We start from the raw sequence: 26,123 nt of genomic DNA on the forward strand, positions 1-26,123 counted from the left end.
GGTGGTCTCGAAAGATAGATCATTACTTTTACATTGCATGTTCTATCAAATGTTTGTGTAAAGGTTCCTTTTTGTATAATTGTTTCTTTTTAGTTTTAAACAAAGACACTAGAGGAGCCAACCACTGTGTTCCCTGCTTATTAGATTTAGTGTGTGTTTACATCAGTTGACGGCCATCTTCTGTTTCTTGTGGGGCTTTGTGCTGAAGGGGGATGGTAGAATTGACTTCCTGCATGCATATCTAAGTGGTTACATACTAACTGCAAGCTAAATGAGGCTTGGCGGCTACATGCTAAGTGTTAGCTAAAAGATGCTAGGTGGCTACATGCAGAGTAGAGAGCTTTCATCTTACTGTGTTGTTATATTATATTACATGACACAAATAGGACAAACGTTCCTCAGGTTCCTCACGTTTTCCCAACACCACAGTGACTTTGTGTTCTCTCTCTGGCAATAATTAGCTCAGCATAATAATCCTCTTACAGCTGAGCTCTGTGTTTCCCTGCACGTCTTCTACAGCTGCTTAACATGTTGCTGTTAGTTACAGTTGCTGAACATGTTGCTGTTACAGTTGCCCAACATGTTGCCGTTAGTTGCAGTTGCTGAACTTGTTGCAGTTACAGTTGGTCAACATGTTGCAGTTGCTCAACATGTTACAGTTGCTGAACATGTTGCTGTTAGTTACAGTTGCTGAACATGTTGCAGTTGCAGTTGCTGAACATGTTGCAGTTACAGTTGCTCAACATATTGCAGTTGCTCAACATGTTACAGTTGCTGAACATGTTGCTGTTACAGTTGCTGAACATGTTGCTGTTAGTTACAGTTGCTGAACATGTTGCAGTTGCTCAACATGTTGCAGGTCGTCTATCAAGACATTCGGCGTCATGTTAACAAGTTAATCTGCTGCCTTCCTGTCATTGGGCCAGAAGTCACCTGGTCAGAGATAAGCTGCTCTGATTGGCTCAGAGGGTTCTTGTGCCTCCTCTCAGGTTGGGAGGTGACGGAGCAGCTCAGACTTTCTGCTGCTGCCCTTAAGACATCCGGAGAGTAACAAGAACCAGGAGAATATTCATCTCACCATCAAACCGGATCGGCCCAGGTCCAAAGAACCGTGGAGGATCCTGGAGATCCCGTCTGATAATGTGATCCAGACTAGAACACCACCTCCGAATCACCGCCTCTACTACTGCTCAATTGGATTAAAATAAGAGAGTTTTGATTAACAAGCTTGGCTCAGGAGTCACTGTGAAAACAGAGACTGCTGGAGGAACTCACCTGTTGACCAACCAGACAACAACGGGTCTGCACACCTGACGAGCAACATCACAGCAACTACAGGATCCTCCGTTGATCAGGAGGTCTGGAGATTTCATGGTGATCTGCTGGATTTCATGGTGATCTGCTGGATTTCTGTGGCTCAGATCTGGTAGTGATGCAGGAGGAGAGGGGCGGGATCAGCACTGTAATAATGACAACAACTAGCCAACGTCCACCAGCATCTAGTTTACTGTTTGACCAACCAGATCACTTTTAGACTTCCAAACTATCTACATGCCAAGTCACAGTTCAAGCTAACAACAGGTTAATAACAGGCAAACAGCAGGCTCGTAACAGGCTAACAGTAAGCTAACAACATGCTAATAGGCTAACAGCAGTTTAATAAGTGTGCAGTGAGTAGGAAGCTAGCTGAGCATTATGCTAACAATAAGCGACAGACAGCAGGATGGGATCAAAGTTTAGAATCAGTAAATCTCATTACAGAAAGGTTGAACGGCTCTACAGCCTGCAGACAGAACTCAGGACAAACAACACCCACCAACACTGTGAGGAGTGTGTACGTTCACCTCTTCATCCTCCTCTTCATACTTAATGGCGCTCAGACAGACCTGTAAGTAGGCTGCAGTGTCTGTGTGTGTGTCTGTCTGTGTGTGTGTGTCTAAAGCTGCTTGTGTGTAAAGACGGATTACAGACGACATGGTGTTTCCATAGAAACAGAATGAGGTCACATGTTCAGAGTGGCGCCATTTTATGTGTACCGTTGCCATAGCGACCAGTAAGGTATGCTAACTTCTGTATAAACTCACTTTGGACTCACTGAGGTTCAGAACCCAGCTGAGGTCTCAGAATCCTCCTAAAGACCCAGAACCCTTCTGAAGGTTCAGAACCCATCTGAAGGTTCAGAACTCTCCTAAAGACTCAAAACCCAGCTGAAGGTTCAGAACCCTCCTAAAGACTCAAAACCCTTCTGAAGGTTCAGAACCCATCTGAAGGTTCAGAACCCTCCTAAAGACTCAAAACCCAGCTGAAGGTTCAGAACCCTCCTAAAGACTCAAAACCCTTCTGAAGGTTCAGAATCCATCTGAAGGTTCAGAACCCTCCTAAAGACTCAGAACCCAGCTGAAGACTCAGAACCCAGCTGAAGGTTCAGAATCCTCCTAAAGACTCAAAACCCTTCTGAAGGTTCAGAACTCCCAGCTAAAGGTTCAGAACTGTCCTAAAAGACTCAGAACCCAGCTGAAGATTCAGAACCCATCTGAAGGTTCAGAACCCTCCTAAAGACTCAGAACCCTTCTGAAGGTTCAGAACCCAGCTGAAGGTTCAGAACCCTACTAAAGACTCAGAATCCTTCTGAAGGTTCAGAACCCTTCTGAAGATTCAGAACCCAGCAGAAGGTTCAGGAAAGGTTGTGTATGTGTGTGTGCGTTCCCCACCATGCTAAACCAGAACCAAAGTCCACGACCTTGAGGTAAATGATTGGTGGATTGTGTGAGTGTTGCATGTGGGTCCTTGACATAGTGTTGGAAACAAAACCATGACCGTCCCTCTGGTGCAAACTCTCATGTCTGGACCAGCAGAGTGTCTCTGAGAACCATTTAGTTCCTCTTTTATTATTCTTTCACTAGAACCCTCTGACCTCCTCTCTTTCCTTCTAGGAGACATGGACGGCCAACGGTGGGATCGTGGTTCCTGGCACAGCGAGCCTGCGCCACTGTCCATGGTAGGACTAAGCCCCGCCCATTGATCAATCTAAGCCCCACCCCTTCTATTGATCCATCTAACCCCACCCCCATCCTGTCCGTACCCTCATCCTGTCTGTCCCCCATCATGTCTGTCCCCATCATGTCTGTCCCCCATCATGTCTGTCCTCCATCCTGTCTGTCCCCCATCATGTCTGTCCTCCATCCTGTCTGTCCCCCATCATGTCTATCCTCCATCATGTCTATCCTCCATCCTGTCTGTCCCCCACTTGTCCGACTGATTGGACCTCTGTCAAAGAGACGTCCGTAAAACTGTTGACAGGACGCCTCAGACGGCATTATGACTCTTTCTATGATGAATATTTGATCCATGGAGGTTTATGTCTAATGTCTAATGTTTAAGGTTTAATATTTATTCTTTATTGTTGGGTCGATGCCCAGAAAACAGAAACTTTGTCACCGTGTTCACCAGGCGAACAACTGTCCTCTTAGTATCCACTCGTATAAACGTATGATTGGACTGAACTGTCAAATGACCGCTTGTGTTTATTGTTCATCAGCAGCCGGTCACATGGCAACAGTCCAAAGATGGAGAGTGTCTGATTGGTCGAATTCTGCTGAATAAGAGGATGAAGGATGGGACAGTTGCCGCGGATATGGGATCCCTGCTGGGACTCAAGGTGAAGTTCTTCTTCTTCTTCTTCTCCTTCTCCTTCTTTTTTTATCTCTTTCTCATTCTTGTCCTTCTTGTCCTTCTTCTTCTACTACTTTTCCTTCTTCTCCTTCTCCTTCTTTTTTTATCTCCTCATTCTTGTCCTTCTTCTTCTTCTCCTTCTTCTCCTTCTTTTACTTCTTCTTCTTCATTTTAGTGCCTTGCTGATGGTCAGTTTGTTGTCAGGTGGTCGGGGGGAAGGTGATGGAGTCTGGTCGTCTCTGTGCGTTCATCACGAAGGTGAAGAAAGGAAGTTTGGCTGACACTGTGGGACACCTGAGACCAGGTAAACACACACACACACACACACACACACACCTGAGAATATTTTAGAATAACTCTTTCAGCTGTAACCCCGGCAGTGTGAAACAGACCTGGGAACAAATGAAAAATGAATGGGCTTTAATAATTACTTTCATATCTTAATCCAGTTTGATAAAGATCAGGTTACTAATATTATTAGTATTATACTGTTTGTAGAATCAGTCTGTAGGATTGTTTCTGAATCCTGTGATTCAAACGTTTCCAAAAGTCAACAAAAGATTCATCTTTCTTTCAAACTAACTTTTCTGCTTCCATATTTGTTGGTGTTTAGTCTTTTTTCACTGAGATGATAAAAAACACACAAGCAGCAATCGAGCATCAATCTAACATCACCTTTACATTTATAGAGCCACTAGAACACTAAACCACTAGATATCCTCTCATCTAACATCAATCTAACATCACCTTTACATTTATAGAGCCACTAGAACACTAAACCACTAGATATCCTCTCATCTAACATCAATCTAACATCACCTTTACATTTATAGAGCCACTAGAACACTAAACCACTAGATATCCTCTCATCTAACATCAATCTAACATCACCTTTACATTTATAGAGCCACTAGAACACTAAACCACTAGATATCCTCTCATCTAACATCAGTCTAACATCACCTTTACATTTATAGATCCACTAGAACACTAAACCACTAGATATCCTCTCATCTAGCATCAATCTAACATCACCATTATAGAGCCTATAGCAGAACAGAAATGCATGGAATAGCCCTTTTCCAACCTGACAGGTAAAGAGGCTATAAATCAGACACACCTGGGGGAAGGGGGAAGGGGAAAACTAATCAACTAACTAAAGCTGCATGGAGGAGAACAAAGAGAGGAGTGAGAGTGTTTAATGAAGTTACCGAAAGTATGATTCAGTTTCTGGACCTGTTACGCTCAAAATAAGAAATAGTTGACGAAGACTAAACTAAATCGGAGCAGCAAGGATCCATGAACCGGCTGGATACACGGAGCTTTCTTGGAGGACAAGGCCTTGCTGGAGGTGTGCTGATCCCGGAAGCAGGTGATGGAAAAGGAATCGTGTTCTGAAGCAGCTTGGACCAGCTTGGGCCTCCTTAACTTCGGGAATTCATCAAGCTAATGTGGACTGGACGTGTTGTGTTACTTTACGTTTGCTGTGGTGGTTTTTGTAATTATTTTTCACATTCATTAAAAGTTATAGTCACATCTATGGAGCTCTGGATGAAGCTTTATGTTATGAATCTAATATAATTATCATTATATTATTCTTCCTTCATTTGTCAGTTTAAACTGTTACTTTGTGTTTGTCTCATATTATTGTTTCTTTTTTCTTTGTAAAATATGTCTGTTTCCTCGTGCTAGCAGTCTTTGTGCTAAGCTAACCCTTGTACTGTAGTGTTCTGGTTGTTTTTGTCGCCATAACAACAGAAACGTTCTCACAGATGTCTTCTCTCAGGTGATCAGGTTCTGGAGTGGAATGGTCGGCTTCTCCAGGGAGCCACATTTAATGAAGTTTACAATATTATCCTGGACTCCAAACCAGAACCACAGGTGGAGCTGGTGGTGTCCCGACCTATTGGGTAGGTCACAGGTCCATGAGTCGAACAATGTTCCTTAATATGAACCCTGTGACTCAGTGACCCGGTTCCTTAGTGAAATACTTAAAGGAGACTCTCCAACACGCTCAGTAAGCTTGATGTGGATCACAGAGAACATTATGTATAATTACAGTTTTTTACTTGGCCATGATCATTTTACATGTTATATTATGTCACGTGGAGCTGTGTGTTTTCCTGATATACTTAAATAACTTTCCATTTAGACATAAAGATGCAGCACAACACACCACAAACTATATGTTTTCTTATTTTCTCACATAGCTTTTAGTCCACAGAGAACCTGAAATTCTGTTCCGTTTTTAACAGATTACTATTTGTGATTTTTTTTTTTCAGAGATGTTTTAAAAGCAGCGGAAAGCTCCCATGTCCAGCTGGACTCCAGTAAGTTTATTATTCAACATAACCACCATAAAGAGACATAAAACCACCATAAAGAGACATAAAACCACCATAAAGAGACACAAAACCACCAGAAAGAGACACAAAACCACCACAAAGGGACACAAAACCACCACAAAGAGACACAAAACCACCACAAAACGATCACAGAGACTCAAAACCACCACAAAAGAGACTGAAAAAGGCTGAAAGAGTCACACCAACAGTTTGAATAAAAGTAATGGAGCACAAAACACAAAATGTTAAAGGAGAAATTTAAATAAGTCTGTAAGAATACAGCGATTTCTTGGCGTCTTCTCGATGTTCTGTGTTCAGGTTCCAGTTCCTTCAACTCTCAGAAAGTTGCTCCGTTCATCTCTGTCACGTCTCCCATGAGCCCCAGCGTTCTCTCCGGGAGGGTGTCTGTAAGTTTACCCAGCATGTATGCACCACCACACGGCACAGTCCACAGCAATCAGCTGCAAACAGATGTTTCAAACAGATGTTTCATTTTGATGTGTGTGTTTCAGAGTGGTATCAGGCGTCCTCTGGTTCCCCGAATTCAGGTAACTGTAGCTTTAGAGAGGAGTTTTATAGTTATAGTGTTGAACAGGAAGCAGTTACCAGTAGCCTCTAATCCGTTACCAGTAGCCAATAGTCAATAACCAGTAGCCTCTAATCCGTTACCAGTACAGCTGTGTTAGGTTCTGTAGATGCTGCTGCTGTCCTGATATGAACCCTGTGTGAGGTTCTGTAGATCCTGCTGCTGTCCTGAGATGAACCCTGTGTGAGGTTCTGTAGATGCTGCTGCTGTCCTGATATGAACCCTGTGTGAGGTTCTATAGATGCTGCTGCTGTCCTGATATGAACCCTGTGTGTTCCAGGTGAAGCTATGGTATGATAAAGTGGGTCATCAGCTGATCGTCACGGTCCTCGGAGCCAAAGCACTTCCTGTCCGAGACGACGGCCGACCCAGGAACCCCTACGTTAAGATCTGCTTCCTGCCAGACAGAAGGTAGAACTAGAACCCGTCTGTGGTCTAGGTGATCCTTAGAACATGGAGGAGGGTCAGTGTTGCTTCTGGAAGTGAATGTGTAGAACTTTGTTTGTTACATTATTCCAACATATTTATGATCAGTTATCACTGATGGTCGATCTGCTGGTTACAAAACATCACTAACTTTATTCAGGACAGTTCTCCGTCTCCAGAACCGATTCAGGGACTAACTTAGGCAGATATTGGTGATGAGGCCCAGAGTTCTCTGGTTCATCTGCTGATCCTTGTGGTTCTGTTGTAGAACCTGCAGAACCTCCTGCTTGGTTCTGTGTAACCAGTAGAGGGACTGTCTCCTATCTTTACAGTGATAAGAGTAAGCGCAGAACAAAGACGGTAAAGAAATCGGTGGAACCTCGGTGGAACCAGACCTTCATGTACTCTCCGGTCCCCCGACAGGAGTTCAGAGACCGGATGTTGGAGCTGACGGTCTGGGATCAGGCCCGAGTTCGGGAGGAGGAGAGCCAGTTCCTGGGAGAGGTCAGAAGACACGGGGAACATAGAAACCGATATGTTCCACCTGTCTCTTCTTAAATAGTGTCCTAAGTTTAATCATCTCAGCTGTCTCTGTTATTTATGATGGAGGACTTCTTCTTCTCCTCCTCCTTCATAAAGATCTGCAAAGAGCTCAGTCTGATCAGGAGGGACTCAAAGTATCCGTCCTCATGTCTGTTTTCTCCTCTGTGTCTCTGTCTCTGTGTCTTTGTGTCTGTCTCTCTCTCTCTGTCTTTTTGTCTTTGTGTCTATGTGTGTCTCTGTGTCTTTGTGTCTCTCGTCTCTTGTCTCTGTGTTTCTGTGTCTCTCGTCTCTTGTCTCTGTGTCTCTCTGTCTCTGTGTCTCTGTGTCTCTGGGTCCAGGTCCTGATAGAGCTGGACTCTGCTCTGTTGGACGATCAGCCTCATTGGTACAAACTTCATGATGTTTCCTCTGAGCTGCCCAGCACCTCCCCGTACCTGCAGAGGAGAGGACTGCAGCCTGAAGACAGTCCGTCCAGCAGGGGGCTGCAGAGTGAGACACACACACACACTCACACACACATTCCTGTGGTTTGTTTTTTATTCTTCTGTTGTTGATTTTTTTTTAAACTTTTCTCCCATGATGCTTTGCAGACAAACGTCTTTACTATAACTCAGGTAACAACAGTTAACTGTGTGTGTGTGTGTGTTGCTACTGAACTGTGAATCATTCAGAATGTAAAACATCAGTAGATTTATTAAACAGATGTTTTTACTTCATGTACTCTCAAATCTGAGATCAGGCCACGCCCCCTGTCCCTCACAAGGGTCAGCTGACTTTGATGTCTGAAGATAAACTGGACTGATTGATTCTGCTGTTTCTTTGTTTGTTGGGAGTTCTGATGGTTCCAATCTGCAAAACTGTAAGGAACATCCGATCAGGAGGCTTTGAGAGGCTGAGCCAGTCCTCTTATATGAAGTGGTTCTGGATTTCCTGGAGAGATTCTCAGGGGTCCTTGATAGAGTTTGACAGGTTCTAGAAGTCGTTGTGGAGATTCTGGAGGCTGTTCGAGCAATTTTAGATTTTAATAGGTCGATATAAAAACAAAAGATACGAATCTTCAAAAAGATCCAAGTATACCAAAGGGTTCAAGACCACCTCAGTACTATTTGAGAGGTTGATAGGAGTTCATGTTCTTGACAGGGGTTCCAGGATTGGTTCTTGTCCTTGTCTAAGTGAATCCTCATGATCTCTCTTGGTTTCCTCAAGGGGTTATCAGTTGTCTTCAAGATTGTCCCAGGACTTTTCAAGAGGATTACACAGGTCCTTGAGAATGTTCCAGCTGTAAATGAAGAAGTTCTAAATGTCCTTGAGACGGTCCTTTATAGAGTCTCACAGGTCCTTCAAGAGATCCTTGTGGGTTGTTGGAAAGTGCCTCACGTTGTAACAGGGTTCTTAGGTCACTAGCATTCCTAATGGTTTGTTGTCTTTAAGGTTTTCCCAGGTGGGATTTCAAGGTTCTTTAAGAAGTTTTCAGTGGTCCATAAATCCTTGGAGGAGTTCTGTAGGTTCCTAGAGAAGATAAGATAATATAAGATAATCCTTTATTAGTCCCGCAGTGGGGACATTTACAGGATCACAGCAGCATAGTGAACAGTGCAAACAAGGTACATGGTAAAAAAGAAACAAAAGCAGCAAGTATTATAAATAAGTAATAAACAGTAAAGAACATCAACTAAGTAAAAAAAAATCCACAATAACTAAAAATAAAATAAAATATTATATATATATATACAGACAGAGTATTATTACTCGTCTTCTAAAAGGATTCTGTGGTTAAGGGGGTTTCAGGAGTCCTTGAGGAGTTTCAGGACCCTGGACCCTCAAGTGGAGGATTATGAGGAGCTGCTTCCAGGCCTAAACATCCTGTCTCTCTTTCTGCAGGGTTTCAGAGGATCAGTGACAGTGAGTTTTCAGACTGTGAAGACGGCATCGGGGTGATATCAGGTGAACTTCATGTCCCATCATGCACTGCAACTCAGCCCAGAAGATGTCAAAATGAAATTCAAACGTCTGTGTGACCAAGCCCTCAGAGCCAGACTGTCTGTCAGTGTCCATAGTTAAGTGTCCATGGTTCAGGGTCCATGGTTCAGGGTCCATGGTTCAGTGTCCATGGTTCAGTGTCCATGGTCCAGTGTCCATGGTTCAGTGTCCATGGTTCAACTCCCGCTCTGTTTATCTCCAGACTACAGACTGAATGGACGGGACTCCGCCCTCTCAATGTCGGAGCAGGAGATGTCGTCCAATCATTTCCTTCGATCCGATGTGGTCAGGATGAGGTCACGGTCGCCGAGCCAACCGCCTCCTCTCAGGTAACCAGCTGTGTGTCAACCAATGAGAGACTGAGCCTCCTTAAAGGCCTCACCTTCATTTCACTCCTGTCACTTTCTCCTCACACTCTGACCTTCACTACCCTCTGACCCCCAACACCTTCACCCCTGACCCCCTGACCTCCGGTTGCCAGTGGTAACCCTCTGTACCCGTTGTACCGTGAGGACGCTGTGCGTTTGCTGCGAGGCTCCAAACTGAGCCGAGCATACTCTGATGCCGGCCAGTACAGCAGCCTGGAAAGGTAACTATGATAAACACCTGGGTCACCTGGAGACCAATCAGCAGACAGTCTTCAAACCAGCCAATCAGCAAAAATAAATATGTAAATAATAAGTATTTATGACTAATTAATTAATTAAAACATATCCCTGATACTGCTGGACCGGTAAAATACACTGGTTTGAACACTGGTTGCAGTACTTGTTGTAGTACTGGTTTGAACACCGGTTATAGTACTGCTTTGAACACCGGTTATAGTACTGGTTTTAGTACTGGTTTTAGTACTGGTTTAAATACTGGTTTAAATACTGGTTGTAGTAATGTTTTTTGTATTTGTTGTGTAATAGTCATGCAACTGGTTTTAATACTAGTTGTAGTACTGGTTTGAATACCGGTTGTAGTACTGGTTATAGTTAGTGGTGTAACGGATCACCGATCGCCATTTGAAGGCGTCATACTTTAACAAACTCCTCCTTGAGATTTAACCTGATTGACTTCAGATTCGGTCAGTATCTTCTTGAGACCTTGGCAGTGAAAAGTTACTCAAAGATCAAAAAGTTATCGAACTATGTGTCCGTGGCGTCAAAAAAACACCATTCGCCACAAAACAGGAAGTTGTTGTAACTCGGCCGTACATTGTCTAATCTGCTCCAAATCTCTCATATGTCATAACATCCTGACCCTGAACACATCTATATGACAATTTAGAATCATAGCATTAGCTACACCTAGTGGCAACTGGAAGTTATAGGTTGTGTACTTTCACATCCTGCTCCTCACAGATTAATCAGATCCCTCTCAAATTGTGTCAGAAAAGTCTTAAGACCTTGATAATGCTTCATTGTGAAGATTGTAAGAAGTTGTTGAAGGGCGGCAACGTGGCGGCTCGGCAAATTTCAATCCTTCACCATGAACAAATAAACTGATGTAACTCGACTCCACATCATCAGATCTTTACCAGATTTGACATGTTTGATTAGACTCCAGGCCTGAAGACATCTGCAGGCCAATTTGGAATCATAGTCATAGCACCACCTACTGATAACTAGGGATGGGTATCGTTTGGGTTTTTTCCGATACCGGTGCTAAAACGATACTTTTAAAACGATACTGGTGCCTAAACGGTGCCTGAACCGATACTTTTTTCTTCAAATTGAACAATATATTAACTGTTTCAAGTATACTATAAATATAATTATATACAAAACGCACACACTCTGTACACACACTACAGCTTCAAACTTCAGCAATTATTTTGCAGAAATATGAGCATATTTGCCTTCTCTGGCAAAATACGACACCTCTCCTGACTTATTTTATTTTACCAGTTGGTGGCGCTGATGCGGCAATTCGTCGCACCAACCGCCACTACACCTCGAAGAAGAAGAAGAAGAAGGTTTCGTGTCCTGTGGATGTTGTGCTTATGAGCGGCAGCGCTAAGTACCCGGATGTCGATGGAGGAAGTCAGTAGCCTGCCAGCCGTTTGACAGATCTCGTTCTCGGTTTTTTTAATAAATCATGGCCGAAGCTTCGCCAGAATGATGGAGGGGTTTGTTTCTAAGCGCGCACGGCTCGTCCGGTTGTAATAATACTATGAGTGAGGAGCGGAGGACCGAGGCTATCGTTACCTGCTGCCAGGATGGAGTCATCAGAGTAGTGTAAAAAAGTATTTCAATCGGCTCAGGCACCGAAAGGAAGCACCGAAATCTGCGTTGCGTTTCGGTCCGGTAGGTACCGGTCGTATAGGAACCGGTGCCATATTAGCACCGGGTTTCGGTACCCAACCCTACTGATAACAGGAAGTTAAAGTCTTTATACTTTGGCTTGTGTCTCTTAGTAGGTAAATCAGATCAGTTCCACACAAATATAAGAAGTTCATAATGCCAGTTTATGAAGCTTTTGATGTTTCGTGGAACGCCGTTGCCATGGCGACGCAGTCTTCGCTATGAAAAACGAAGGTGTTTTTGAGAGGCTAAAAATGCTCGAAACATAAGCAAACTTGGCACACAGATTTAAAGCACAACATTTAGTTATATAATATGATTTTATTGGTTCAGAGTGGCAAATCGGCTCAATAGCGCCCCCTACAACATTTTTACAAAGCAGCCCTCGCTATACGTTTCACATAGATTTACAAAATTTTGTAGGAACATGTATCACATTTGGACTTAAATAAAAGCCATGCCCTAAATCCAACCGGAAGTCAGCCATTTTTAATTTTGTATGAATTTCTAGTGTTATTTTTGCCATTTCCAGGCGCTGTACTTTAACGAACTCCTCCTAGGGCAATAATCAGATCAACTTCAAATTTGGTCAGAACAATCTAAAGACCTTTGTGATTAAAAGGTACTCAAAGTTTGTTGTTTCGTGAAAGGCCATTGCCGTGGCGACGCATTCTTCGCCATGAAAAATAAATGTGTTTTTCAGGGGCTAAAAATACTCAAAACATAACCAATCATGGCACACACATTTAAAATCCTGAATGTAGTTATCTGATGTGATTTTAATGCTTCAGAGTTGCAAGTCGGCTCGATAGCGCCCCCTTTGAAATTTTGACAATGCAGCCCTCGCAGTACGTTTCACCTAAATGTATGAAATTTTATAAGCAGATGTATCACATCTAAACTTAAAAATAAGTATCTTGGGATAATGCTCTAAACCCAACCTGAAGTCAGCCATTTTTAATTTTGTATGAATTTCTCGTGGTTTTTTTTCCATTTCCAGGTGCTGTACTTTAACGAACTCCTCCTAGGGAATTAATCAGATCAGCTTAGAATTTGGTCACAACAATCTAAAGACCTTAGTGATTAAAAGTTACTAAAAGCTTGAGGTTTCATCGAACAACATGGACTTGGTGTCGCGGACATTTGACATCGTTCGACATCATCCATCAAGCTGTTGTAACTCGACTACTTTGTCAAAACTGTCCCAAACTTGACATGCTTGATGACTGTCATGACTTTAGGACTTCTGCATGCCAATATTAACTCATAGTCATAGCGCCACCTACTGGCAACCACGGACGTAAGCAGGATTCTATAATTACAGCGGCCCAAACACTGAACTTATTGAAAGGGTTCGTGGGCACACCATGAGAAAAAGACTTCTCTGATCTAAATATGTGCAAACTAAGATGTTTGAAGAGTAGAAATTGGATAAAAAAGGTTTCCAAATCGCGCTTGTACGTGGAGTTTTCATTAATAGTAAATTGAATTGTTTTTGTTCGTTTTGGAACAGGCCGTAATGTAAAGTAATTTCATGCAACGTAAAGTTTGTTTAATAAAATCAAACTGCACCCAGACTAATTTGTATGATAGATTATTCTACATTGGCTCACTTTTTGGCTTAAACTTATTTCTTTATAAAAAGATTTTTTTTTTTCACATGGAACTACATTCTCCTATTTCTCCTCGACTCTTCCAGCGTTGAGTCACTCAGCAGTAATTGTCAGAGCTACCTGCACAAACAAACGACCTGCATTTACTTTGACAATCTGTTGTGTTACCAACACTGAAGCGCGTTCACACACATTCAGTTTTTGTCAATTTTTACAGGATGACAGTTATGATTGTATTCGGAGGTACACTCAAAACATTCAAGGCTTAAGACCTGGCAAAATGAACTGGCTACGCCATTGGTCGACAGAGGAAACACCGTTTAACTCGTGCACGCAGTGTATGATGGTCACAGAAATGCATGGCCGCGTCACCCAAAGTCTTGCCAGTACCCTCGACGTGCATTAATATGCGAGGGCCCGATCAATGCTGCTTGCTGCTTCAATTTTATCTATTATTTATTTAATTTTGTTTCAAATTGGACATCTTCAATATTTTTGTTTGTATGTAAGACTATAGCCCAAAGTTCTTTGCTTCAAGTGTTCTTGAAGTTCTTTAATTAATAAATGGAAAGCAAAGTTATGTTTTTCTCCCTTTTTCTTTGCTGATCTGAAAAATGATCCGAACCGTGACTCAAAAACCGTGAACCGAACCGTGAGGTTTGTGATCTGTTGCACCCCTAGTTATAGTACTGGTTGTAGTACTGGTTTAAATACTGGTTTTAGTCATGTTTTTTTTATTTGTAGTGGTAAGGGTCATACAACTGGTTTTGGTACTGGTTATATTCTACTTGTGCTACTGGTTGTACTTCTGTTTTTAGTCATAGAATGTTGTTTTTCAGTACTTTTTTACTACTGGTTTTATTGCTGGTTTAATTGGTGATTGAAGTACTGGATTTAGTTTTAGAACTAGTTGTAGAACTGGTTATACTACTGTTTTTACTAGATATAGAACAGGTTATCGTTCTGGTACTGGTTGTAGCACAGTTTGTAGTACTGGTCTCACTGGTTGTCTCTGTATATTCAGGAGGGCTCTGAGGAGAGCGTCCATTGCCACCTCACTGGATTTTGACGACAGGTATTGCAACTGTAGTAGAAATACTCACAGTAGTAGTACTTGTAGTATTAGTAGTTGTCATCACATTCTCATGTACATGTGTGTTTTTCTGTGTGTAAGATATTTAAACGGTCCGAACCAAACTCTCTGGACAAAACACATGATTAACGGAAGCTGTGAGGACTACAGGTGAGAACTTTTATTCTGTCGGGGTCAGAGTTAAAAGGGGGCGTGGTCTATACAGGTGTGTCCCCATAAAGGGCACACCTGTAGAGACCAGTAGGACCCCCCCTCAAGGTGCAGGTGGGTTTGGAGTTCTGATATGTTTCTGCTCTTCAGTCAGGGCTTCATTCCCGACTTCCCCTACGAACCTGACACCTACGACGAGGAACCTCTCAGGTAAAAAGACAGTGGACAGGTGTAGAGGATGTTAGCAGGTCTTCAGAAACAACTAGCGTAGCATAGCTGAAGCACAAGTCTCCATGAACATCTTCCTTCATCGTCTGTTACTATGACTACGACCACTTTGACCCCTGACCTTGCAGCCGCTGCCTTGCTTCCCTCCTGTCAGGTTGGTAGTTTAAGTCCTGCTGGATTTTCTTCCAACAGGTCGAACCCTCAAGGCGGATCGACCCAGGCGAGTCCGACAGGATCTCCGGTCTTTGGCCGTCAAGGACGCCAGCTGCCTTTCGTCCCACCCAAAGGAGCTTCAGACAGAAGTACGTACGTTCGATACCTTTTAGGAAATGGCAACAGACAATTCTTGTGGTTCCTGATGCAGCCAGCAGATATCTGGGTACTTCCTCTCCTCGTTGTTTAAGGCCCTGATTGGACAAGGTGGTTGGCTGCAACCTTGTATTCTTCCTGGTCCTGGTCCTGGTCCCAGTGATTAGCAGGCTAAGAAAAGTAGCACATAGGTCTTTTACCCTTGCAAAGTCCTCCAGCTCTGTCTGGGCGATCCTCCAAGAACCTCCACCTGAATGTGGTGGATTTGACCCCCCCCTGTTTTATTAGTTTACCTTTCTCAGGTAAAGGTGGTTATTTAACTTCCAGGTTCAGGTACTACTATTTCATGGTTTGTTTTCATTCGTCTGTCTGATCATCTTTTTTTTCTTTTGCTGTCCATCAGTTTTGACCACACCCACCACAGGATCACCAATTGGAACAGTTGCCCCTCCCCCTGTCCATAAACAAGCCCCACCCCCTGCCAATCATCCACCGCCTCCTCTGATACGAATACAAGCCCCACATCCTCCAGGAACCGCCCCCCCCCACACACCGGTAGTAGCACCAGCTCCGCCCCCAGCTCTGCTACAAGTCCAGGCCCCACCCCTAGCTCCTGGAACTCTACCCGTACCTGCTTCGACTCCAACACCAGTCCAAGCCCCGCCTCCAGCTCCTGTACCTCTACCAGTACCTGCTTCAACTCCATCACCTATCCAAGCCCCGCCTCCAGCTCCTGGGCCTCTACCAGTACCTGCTTCGACTCCAACACCTGCCCAAGCCCCTCCTCCAGCTCCTCTACCTGTACCTGCTGCGACTCCAACACCTGCCCAAGCCTCGCCTCCAGCTCCTGGACCTCTACCTGTACCTGCTGCGACTCCTGTAGTCCAATCACTGCCACCACCTGAACCTGCCCCTCCCCCACAGACTCCAGGTGAGTCCATCACAGGTGTGTGTAAACAATGTCAGTGTAGAACCATTAGAACCAGTAGCTAGTGACTCACAGACAGATCTGTGTGTGTCAGACATGCTCTCTCATTCATTCATTCATTGGTTCATTCATTCATTGGTTCATTCATTCATCGATTCATTCATTAGTTCATTCATTGGTTGGTTCATTCATTGGTTCATTGGTTCCTGTGTTCATCTTTGTTACATCATCATGATGTCATCACATCCCACCTATCCATGTCAGATCCAGACCGACGCCCAACGACACCTGGAGGGACCAGAAAAGGTAAATCAGAATCTCAGGTGGATCTGATTGTTGTCTCGGTGTGTATGTAGACATGCTCAGAGTTCTTGCTGGTTTAACTGGTTTGATATCAGAAGGTTCAGTTAAGAGTCTGACCAATCATCTCTCTCTTTACCATGATGCAGAGGTCACATGGGAGGACCAGCTGAACAAAACAGCCAATGGTATGGCACCAACTGTTAGCCACCCCCACCCCCAGACAGGTAGCTCCTCCCGCCTTAGTTATGTGACACATTAGTGATTAACGGGAGTAATTAGTCTCAGTAATCCGTTTATCCTCGTTGGGTTAGTTGATCCCTTCACCAATTTATCATCTATTCATCCATCATTGTCCCACATTATAAACAAGAGTGTGGATATTTAAAGAATGATAACAACAATATCTTTAATAAATAAACAGGAAGAAAAATTCAACCAAACACCAGTCAGCAGCTGGCATTTGAAAGAAGCTAGTGAAGTAGCAGCCTTCCATTCCTCGGCTGAGCTGTAACGTTAGCTCAGTGGTGCTACGTGACCTAGCTCAGTGGTGCTACGTGAGCCAGCTCAGTGGTGCTACGTGAACCATCCACGGGTTCATCCCTCGTTTCCTGGTTTGTGTGACTTGAAGTATTTGTGAATCGTTTCTTGTCTTTCTTTTGTGTTCCATCCATCCGTCCACTGTTGTAATGTGAAGGGGAGGAGCTACCACTGAGCAGAGAAGGTAGAGATTCTGTCTTCAGTATTTAAACTTCATGTCTCAGCTCATGCTGTTAACAGAAATAAGATGTTTTACATGTTGCTCTTTCTGGTGACATCATCGTTACTCTGTTGATGAAGAACAAGGTAAAAACTAGAAGACGCACTGCTGACAAACCTGGGAACTGAAATGTAAAAGAGCAAGAGTTGGTTGTTGAACTGCATTAAAATAGTTCATTACTAGAAACGTTGGAAGCTAAACTGTTAGAGGAAGTTGAAGATTTTTTGAAGATGTTGTCTTATTTACTGCAACTGTAGGAAAATATCAAAAGCTTAAAATTGTATCAAATTACTATCTAGGGTCTTTTATTTTGAAAATGCAGCTATGTGTAGGCCCCCCCCGATAAGCTTCTGTTACCATGGTGGGGCTTTTATTTTTGAAAATGCAGCCACGAGTGTCAGCTTCTTCAGTCTTACCTGAAGACGCTGAAAGACGAAGCTGAAGGACTAGCTTGGATGACTTTTAGTCGTCTCATTGGTTCATGCCCAAAAAATACAATTTGTTAGTTTTTATGTTTGAATGGCTTCTGTTGCTGAAAGTGGAGGAAGTTATCAGTGATGATGTCAGACGATCATACTGTGACATAACTCTGCTAAACCAGAACTATGACGTCATCAGTGTGATGTTATAAACAAACTGTCCTCTTCTGTCACTGCAGCTGTGACGAAGGATCCATCAAAGGTGAGAGCAGAGTGACATCAGTATTACATCACTGATGATGTCATACACCCGCTCACCTGTTGTCCTGTCCTCTGTGTCTCCAGATGAGGGACAGTCTGTCTTTTAAGTCATCAGACAGTGATGTCAGCGATGTGTTGGTCACGAGGATCAGGTGAGACCAGCAACCAATCAGAGTAAAGTTTATTACATATTTGTATTTAATATATATAAAATTAAGATTACTTGTTTAAGTTTAGATATTACTGTTAACTCACACTTGTACCGTCAGCTAAAGAAACCCATACATCCCATGATGCATTGCTTATCCTCCAGCATGTTTTAGTTAACAGGTTAGCATCTTGTTATTTGAATAACATATTTTTAGTTAGCATGTTAGCATCTTGTTATTTGAATACCATTTTTTAAGTTAGCATGTTAGCATCTTGTTATTTGAATACCATGTTTTTAGTTAGCATGTTGCTTGTTAGCATGCTCCTGTTTCTGTTATGTCAGAATGTTTTTGCTCTCCATCATTCCGTTTCTTGCGGCATGTTTCGTCCGCATGCTGCTCTATTCTCCTCTCATTGGCAACAGCAGTCGGGCAGAGGCTCTAGAGGGCCAATCGGTGGAGTTGGGGGCGGGGTCAGAGGTAACACAGGAAGTAGCGGTGGCAGAAGAGGGCACAGCCACGCTGCAGAAGAGCGAATCAGTGGAGGAAGCAGAGGAGGTGGAGCCTGAGCCTTCAAAGTAAGTAAGCAACAGTAGTGCAGCCCCCCCCCCCCACACACACACACACTTCACAGGTTTCACAGGTGTGTTTGCTCCTCCCCCTTCCTGCAGGGCAGCACCGGCCGCTGGAGCTCCTCTCACAAAGTCGTCCAGCGTCGGAGGAGAGATTTGTTCGTTGGGGAGAAATGACGATGACGATGATGACAAGAAGCGACGCTCGAGCTTCGGAGCAAAGATGATGGGAATGGTGGGACTGGGAAAGAAGAGTCAGAGCGCTTCCCAGTTAAACCCTGAAGGTGAGTCCAGACCTCTCCATTCAACGTCTCCATCCACACTCATCATGGAGACTGAATGGATACTGTCCAACGTACCTGCTTGTTTACGTTTAGACAACAAACCTGCTTGTTTACGTTTAGACAACAAGCCTTGTTTACGTTTAGACAACAAACCTACTTGATTAAGTCTAGAAAACAAACCTACTTGTTTAAGTTCAGGCAACAAACCTACTTGATTAAGTTCAGGCAACAAACCTACTTGTTTAAGTCTAGACAACAAACCTACTTGTTTAAGTTTAGACAACAAACCTACTTGTTTAAGTTTAGACAACAAACCTACTTGTTTAGGTTTAGACAACAAACCTACTTGTTTAGGTTAAGACAACAAACCTACTTGTTTAGGTTAAGACAACAAACCTACTTGTTTAGGTTAAGACAACAAACCTACTTGTTTAGGTTAAGACAACAAACCTACTTGTTTAGGTTAAGACAACAAACCTACTTGTTTAAGTTTAGACAACAAACCTACTTGTTTAGGTTTAGACAACAAACCTACTTGTTTAGGTTTAGACAACAAACCTACTTGTTTAGGTTAAGACAACAAACCTACTTGTTTAGGTTAAGACAACAAACCTACTTGTTTAGGTTAAGACAACAAACCTACTTGTTTAGGTTAAGACAACAAACCTACTTGTTTAGGTTAAGACAACAAACCTACTTGTTTAGGTTTAGAAATCAAACCTACTTGATTAAGTCTAGACAACAAACCTACTTGATTAAGTCTAGACAACAAACCTACTTGATTAAGTCTAGACATCAAACCTACTTGATTAAGTCTAGAAAACAAACCTACTTGTTTAAGTCTAGTCAACAAACCTACTTGTTTAAGTCTAGGCAACAAACCTACTTGTTTAAGTCTAGGCAACAAACCTACTTGTTTAAGTCTAGAAATCAAACCTACTTGTTTAAGTTCAGGCAACAAACCTACTTGATTAAGTTCAGGCAACAAACCTACTTGTTTAAGTCTAGACAACAAACCTACTTGTTTAAGTTTAGACAACAAACCTACTTGTTTAGGTTTAGACAACAAACCTACTTGTTTAGGTTAAGACAACAAACCTACTTGTTTAGGTTAAGACAACAAACCTACTTGTTTAGGTTAAGACAACAAACCTACTTGTTTAGGTTAAGACAACAAACCTACTTGTTTAAGTTTAGACAACAAACCTACTTGTTTAGGTTTAGACAACAAACCTACTTGTTTAGGTTAAGACAACAAACCTACTTGTTTAGGTTAAGACAACAAACCTACTTGTTTAGGTTAAGACAACAAACCTACTTGTTTAGGTTAAGACAACAAACCTACTTGTTTAGGTTAAGACAACAAACCTACTTGTTTAGGTTAAGACAACAAACCTACTTGTTTAGGTTTAGAAATCAAACCTACTTGATTAAGTCTAGACAACAAACCTACTTGATTAAGTCTAGACAACAAACCTACTTGATTAAGTCTAGACATCAAACCTACTTGATTAAGTCTAGAAAACAAACCTACTTGTTTAAGTCTAGTCAACAAACCTACTTGTTTAAGTCTAGGCAACAAACCTACTTGTTTAAGTCTAGGCAACAAACCTACTTGTTTAAGTCTAGGCAACAAACCTACTTGTTTAAGTCTAGAAATCAAACCTACTTGTTTAAGTCTAGAAATCAAACCTACTTGTTTAAGTCTAGTCAACAAACCTACTTGTTTAAGTCTAGGCAACAAACCTACTTGTTTAAGTCTAGGCAACAAACCTACTTTAAGTCTAGGCAACAAACCTACTTTAAGTCTAGGCAACAAACCTACTTGTTTAAGTCTAGGCAACAAACCTACTTGTTTAGGTTCAGAAAACATCATGGTTCGGGTTAAAATAAACCTCTATGTTTAGAGTTTGACAGGAAGCAACAAAACAGCTGAGCCATGAAAACATGTAGGAAGCACGCAGAGTTACCAGCTCATATTCACATCTTCTTCTTCTTCTTCTTCTTCTTCTTCTTCTTCTTCTCCCCCCCTTCATTTATCTAGAGGAAGAGAAGAAGAAAAAGGTTGTGAGACTCCCTGTCCAGAGGAGTGTAGAAACAGGTTTAGCCATCGAGTTTAAATCACGTTTTACCCGACAGCCGAGCCGGGACCCGGACGCCGAGGACCCCAAACCTGGAGCGTAAGATATCCTTTCTCCTGACTCACTCTACCACGACTCTGTGTCACTATATATCACTCTTTTTAACCTCTCACTCCTCTTTTTCATGTGTCACTCCTCTCTTTAACCTCCTACTCTTCTCTTTAACCTCTCACTCCTCTCTTTAATGTCTCACTCCTCTCTTTAACGTCTCACTCCTCTCTTTAACCTCTCACTCCTCTCTTTAATGTCTCACTCCTCTCTTTAACCTCTCACTCCTCTCTTTAACCTCTCACTCTTCTCTTTAACCTCTCACTCCTCTCTTTAATGTCTCACTCCTCTCTTTAACGTCTCACTCCTCTCTTTAACCTCTCACTCCTCTCTTTAACCTCTCACTCTTCTCTTTAACCTCTCACTCCTCTCTTTAATGTCTCACTCCTCTCTTTAATGTCTCACTCCTCTCTTTAACGTCTCACTCCTCTCTTTAACCTCTCACTCTTCTCTTTAACCTCTCAGTCCTCTCTTTAACCTCTCAGTCTTCTCTTTAACCTCTCAGTCTTCTCTTTAACCTCTCACTCTTCTCTTTAACCTCTCAGTCCTCTCTTTAACGTCTCACTCCTCTTTTTAACCTCTCACTCTTCTCTTTAATGTCTCACTCCTCTCTTTAACCTCTCAGTCTTATCTTTAACGTCTCACTCCTCTCTTTAACCTCTCACTCCTCTCTTTAATGTCTCACTCCTCTCTTTAACCTCTCAGTCTTATCTTTAATGTCTCACTCCTCTCTTTAACCTCTCACTCCTCTCTTTAATGTCTCACTCCTCTCTTTAACCTCTCACTCTTCTCTCTCACAGGCTGATATTTCCAGGAGTGAAGTTGGCATCAGACAAACAGTTCACCGGTTTCCTGGATGGATTAGGCCCCGCCCAGCTGGCTGGACGCCAAACTCTGGCCACGCCTCCGATGGGTAAATGACCAATCAAAATGTTATTTCCACTTTATATTTTTATTGTTAATGACTGTTATCTGTGACATCATATAACATGAGCCCTTCTGATTGGCTGATTGGTGGTCAGGTGACATCCAGATCGGGATGGTGTACAGGAAGGAGCGTCTGGATGTGGAGGTGATCCGAGCCAGAGGGCTTGTGGGTAAACAAGGCAACAAGAACACTCCAGGTGAGAATACTACACACTACTATTATACTATCATACACTAGTACATACTATCATACCGTTCTACATACTATTATACTATGATACTCTAGTACATACTATTATACTATGATACTCTAGTACATACTATTATACTATGATACTCTAGTACATACTATCACACTGTACAACATACTATCGCACTGTACAACATACTATCGCACTGTACAACATACTATCGCACTGTACTACATACTATCGCACTGTACTACATACTATCGCACTGTACTACATACTATCGCACTGTAGTACATACTATCACACTGTACAACATACTATCACACTGTACAACATACTATCACACTGTACAACATACTATCACACTACACAACATACTATCATACTGTAGTACATACTATCACACTGTACAACATGCTATCGCACTGTACAACATGCTATCGCACTGTACTACATACTATCACACTGTACTACATACTATCATACTGTAGTACATACTATCACACTGTACAACATACTATCACTCTACACAACATACTATCACACTGTACAACATGCTATCACACTGTACTACATGCTATCACACTGTAGTACAGCATTACTTTCTTTCTTACTTTTCTTTCTCTGTGTGTGCGTGTGCGTGTGTATATATGTGTGTGCGTGTGCGTGTGTATATATGTGTGTGTGTGTATATATGTGTGTGTGTGTGTGTGTATATATGTGTGTGTGTGTGTGTATATATGTGTGTGTGTGTGTATATATGTGTGTGTGTGTGTGTATATATGTGTGTGTGTGTATATATGTGTGTGTGTATATGTGTGTGTGTGTGTATATATGTGTGTGTGTGTGTGTATATATGTGTGTGTGTGTGTATATATGTGTGTGTGTGTATATATGTGTGTGTGTGTGTGTATATATGTGTGTGTGTGTGTGTATATATGTGTGTGTGTGTGTGTATATATGTGTGTGTGTGTGTATATATGTGTGTGTGTGTGTGTATATATGTGTGTGTGTGTATATATGTGTGTGTGTGTGTGTATATATGTGTGTGTGTATATATGTGTGTGTGTGTGTGTATATATGTGTGTGTGTGTGTATATATGTGTGTGTGTGTGTATATATGTGTGTGTGTGTGTATATATGTGTGTGTGTATATATGTGTGTGTGTATATATGTGTGTGTGTGTGTATATATGTGTGTGTGTGTGTGTATGTGTGTGTGTGTGTATATATGTGTGTGTGTGTGTGTATATATGTGTGTGTGTGTGTATATATGTGTGTGTGTGTGTATATATGTGTGTGTGTGTGTATATGTGTGTGTGTGTGTATATATGTGTGTGTGTATATATGTGTGTGTGTGTGTATATATGTGTGTGTGTGTGTATATATGTGTGTGTGTGTGTGTATGTGTGTGTGTGTGTGTATATATGTGTGTGTGTGTGTGTATATATGTGTGTGTGTGTGTGTATATATGTGTGTGTGTGTGTGTATATATGTGTGTGTGTGTGTGTATATATGTGTGTGTGTGTGTGTATATATGTGTGTGTGTGTGTGTATATATGTGTGTGTGTGTGTATATATGTGTGTGTGTGTATATATGTGTGTGTGTGTGTGTATATATGTGTGTGTGTGTGTGTATATATGTGTGTGTGTATATATGTGTGTGTGTGTGTGTATATATGTGTGTGTGTGTGTATATATGTGTGTGTGTGTGTATATATGTGTGTGTGTGTGTATATATGTGTGTGTGTGTGTGTATATGTGTGTATATATATATATATATGTGTGTGTGTGTGTGTGTGTGTGTGTATATATGTGTATGTGTGTGTATATATATATGTATATGTGTATGTGTATATATATATGTGTATGTGTATATATATGTGTGTGTGTGTGTGTGTGTGTGTATCTGTGTGTATGTTGTAGCTCCCTATGTGAAAGTGTATCTGATGGATAACGGGAAGTGTGTGTTGAAGAGAAGAACTCGGCTGGCAAGAAAATCTCCTGATCCACTTTATCAACAACAGCTGCAGTTTGAAGAAAGCCCAGAGGGAAAAGTACTGCAGGTACTATATACTACATATATATACTGTATATTATACCACACATTGTACACATTGTGGGCGACGGTGGCTAAGTGGAGAGCAGGACCGTCTTTCAATCAGAGGATCGGCAGTCCTGATCACCGGCTCTGGCTCCGCTAGTTGCATGTCGATGTGTCCTTGAGCAAGACACTTAACCCCAAACATTGCTCCCGTAGAATGTGAATTGTAAGTCGCTTTGGATAAAAGCGTGTACTAAATGACTGTAATGTAATGTACACATGAGGGACGAGCCTGTCTGTCTGCAGATCATCGTGTGGGGCGACTACGGTCGGATGGACCATAAATCTTTCATGGGAGCTGCTCAGATCTTATTGGACGATCTGGATCTGTCCATCATGGCGATTGGCTGGTTTAAACTGTTTCCTGCCATCTCATTGGTGGATGCCGCCCTGGCCCCGTTGACCAATAAGGAGGTAGAGGGCGTAAAGTCGTAGTGTCGGGAGGAGCATCCGGCTGTATTGCCATAGCAACGGGCAGGGAGGAAGTCCCAGGATCCCCCTCTTCTCTGATGACATCACAGCGATGACGTAACAGCTGGTGTCACAATGGTGTCACCAGGAGGAGGGAGGCTCCGCCCCTTGATGAGGGTGTGGCCACAGAGCAAAGGATACTGGGAAAAGAAAAGACAGTAGAGGCCATGTGACCTCCAGCTGCCAGCCAATTACAGCAGCTCCTCAGGAGTCGTGTTTCCATGGAGACACCCCAACATGGTTCTTTATGTTTTTGAATGGAACAATATTAGATGACAAAAACAGTTAAATGAGAACCGGAAAAATAAAAAGTTTCTAGACAAAACAAGGTTCTTAAAGGTTCTACAGGAATCACTGACAAGATTCAGGTTCTTTGACAAGACAAGGGTCTTAAAGGTTCTACAGATATTACTGACAAGATTCAGGTTCTTTGACAAGACAAGTTTCTTAAAGGTTCTACAGATATCACTGACAAGATTCAGGTTCTTTGACAAGACAAGGGTCTTAAAGGTTCTACAGATATCACTGACAAGATTCAAGTTCTTTGACAAGACAAGTTGCTTAAAGGTTCTACAGATATCACTGACAAGATTCAAGTTCTTTGACAAGACAAGGGTCTTAAAGGTTCTACAGATATCACTGACAAGATTCAGGTTCTTTGACAAGACAAGGTTCTTAAAGGTTCTACAGGAATCACTGACAAGATTCAGGTTCTTTGACAAGACCAGGTTCTTAAAGGTTTTTTTTCTGAATCTATTTGGAACATTTGTTTTGTTTTGAATGTTGGAACTTTTTTACAAACTGAACTTTATTTTCCACCTTTTTTCATCTTTATGGAAACTTTTATAAATATTTACTATAAGTTAAACAGTACATTTTTTCTATCATAAGGTTAATAAATAGTTTAATACTCTTCATAAAGTAAAGAAACTATTTATTTTGACTATCATAAAGTTCATAGTTAGTTTAATAATAATCTCTTCATAAAGTTAACAAAGTTTATTTTGACTCATCATAGTCAATAAATTATTTATTACAAATTTTCATATTAGTCAGTTAATAAACAGCCAGTTTAATGAAAGCAATTCAAGGACAATTGTGAACAATTTACAGACCCAGTTTTCAATATTACTAAGCATCACTTTTCATTTTTTTGTTCTATATTTCCATTTGCTTTTATTTCCATATTTGGAGGTTTAACTTTAAATTAGTTTAAAAGGGTTGAGTCATGTTTATTTTGGTTTTCTTTCACAGCCTTAGGTGGAGAAACACTGTCATTGTTACATATCAGAATATTTGTACTATTTCTGCTATTCAGTTAAAACTTGAGAAA

General features: G+C 41.9%; 1 protein-coding gene across 6 annotated transcripts in view; it reads left to right on the forward strand.

Annotated features, from left to right (window-relative positions):
• Positions 1-259: 259 nt before the first annotated feature.
• The window catches only part of LOC142931557 (regulating synaptic membrane exocytosis protein 2-like), a 25,865-nt gene continuing 1 nt past the window's right edge, over positions 260-26,123 (forward strand). The window contains exons 1-32 of one of the 6 annotated variants that reach the window (XM_076075503.1): positions 260-1,888; positions 2,934-2,998; positions 3,539-3,658; positions 3,877-3,976; positions 5,459-5,582; positions 5,956-6,002; positions 6,336-6,424; positions 6,530-6,565; positions 6,884-7,014; positions 7,335-7,533; positions 7,911-8,061; positions 8,163-8,186; positions 9,454-9,516; positions 9,755-9,881; positions 10,034-10,141; positions 14,481-14,531; positions 14,631-14,699; positions 14,850-14,909; positions 15,120-15,229; positions 15,640-16,167; positions 16,429-16,470; positions 16,614-16,691; positions 17,162-17,188; positions 17,883-17,905; positions 17,989-18,056; positions 18,479-18,631; positions 18,725-18,909; positions 20,954-21,089; positions 21,899-22,011; positions 22,121-22,222; positions 24,142-24,281; positions 24,566-26,123. The exon at positions 24,566-26,123 is cut by the window's right edge and continues 1 nt beyond it. In XM_076075503.1, coding sequence (XP_075931618.1) covers positions 2,939-2,998; positions 3,539-3,658; positions 3,877-3,976; positions 5,459-5,582; positions 5,956-6,002; positions 6,336-6,424; positions 6,530-6,565; positions 6,884-7,014; positions 7,335-7,533; positions 7,911-8,061; positions 8,163-8,186; positions 9,454-9,516; positions 9,755-9,881; positions 10,034-10,141; positions 14,481-14,531; positions 14,631-14,699; positions 14,850-14,909; positions 15,120-15,229; positions 15,640-16,167; positions 16,429-16,470; positions 16,614-16,691; positions 17,162-17,188; positions 17,883-17,905; positions 17,989-18,056; positions 18,479-18,631; positions 18,725-18,909; positions 20,954-21,089; positions 21,899-22,011; positions 22,121-22,222; positions 24,142-24,281; positions 24,566-24,754 — 3,453 coding nt within the window. In that variant the 5' untranslated portion in view covers positions 260-1,888; positions 2,934-2,938 and the 3' untranslated portion in view covers positions 24,755-26,123. Of the gene's footprint in view, positions 1,889-2,933; positions 2,999-3,538; positions 3,659-3,876; positions 3,977-5,458; positions 5,583-5,955; positions 6,003-6,335; positions 6,425-6,529; positions 6,566-6,883; positions 7,015-7,334; positions 7,534-7,910; positions 8,062-8,162; positions 8,187-9,453; positions 9,517-9,754; positions 9,882-10,033; positions 10,142-14,480; positions 14,532-14,630; positions 14,700-14,849; positions 14,910-15,119; positions 15,230-15,639; positions 16,183-16,428; positions 16,471-16,613; positions 16,692-17,161; positions 17,189-17,882; positions 17,906-17,988; positions 18,057-18,478; positions 18,632-18,724; positions 18,910-20,953; positions 21,090-21,898; positions 22,012-22,120; positions 22,223-24,141; positions 24,282-24,565 lie in introns of all 6 variants that reach the window. The other 5 variants (XM_076075504.1, XM_076075506.1, XM_076075505.1 and 2 more) reach the window with 5 other exon arrangements.

The sequence above is a fragment of the Anarhichas minor genome, unplaced genomic scaffold (assembly GCF_050575085.1).
Source record: "Anarhichas minor isolate MPS153535 unplaced genomic scaffold, ASM5057508v1 ptg000053l, whole genome shotgun sequence".
Lineage (NCBI taxonomy): Eukaryota > Metazoa > Chordata > Actinopteri > Perciformes > Anarhichadidae > Anarhichas > Anarhichas minor.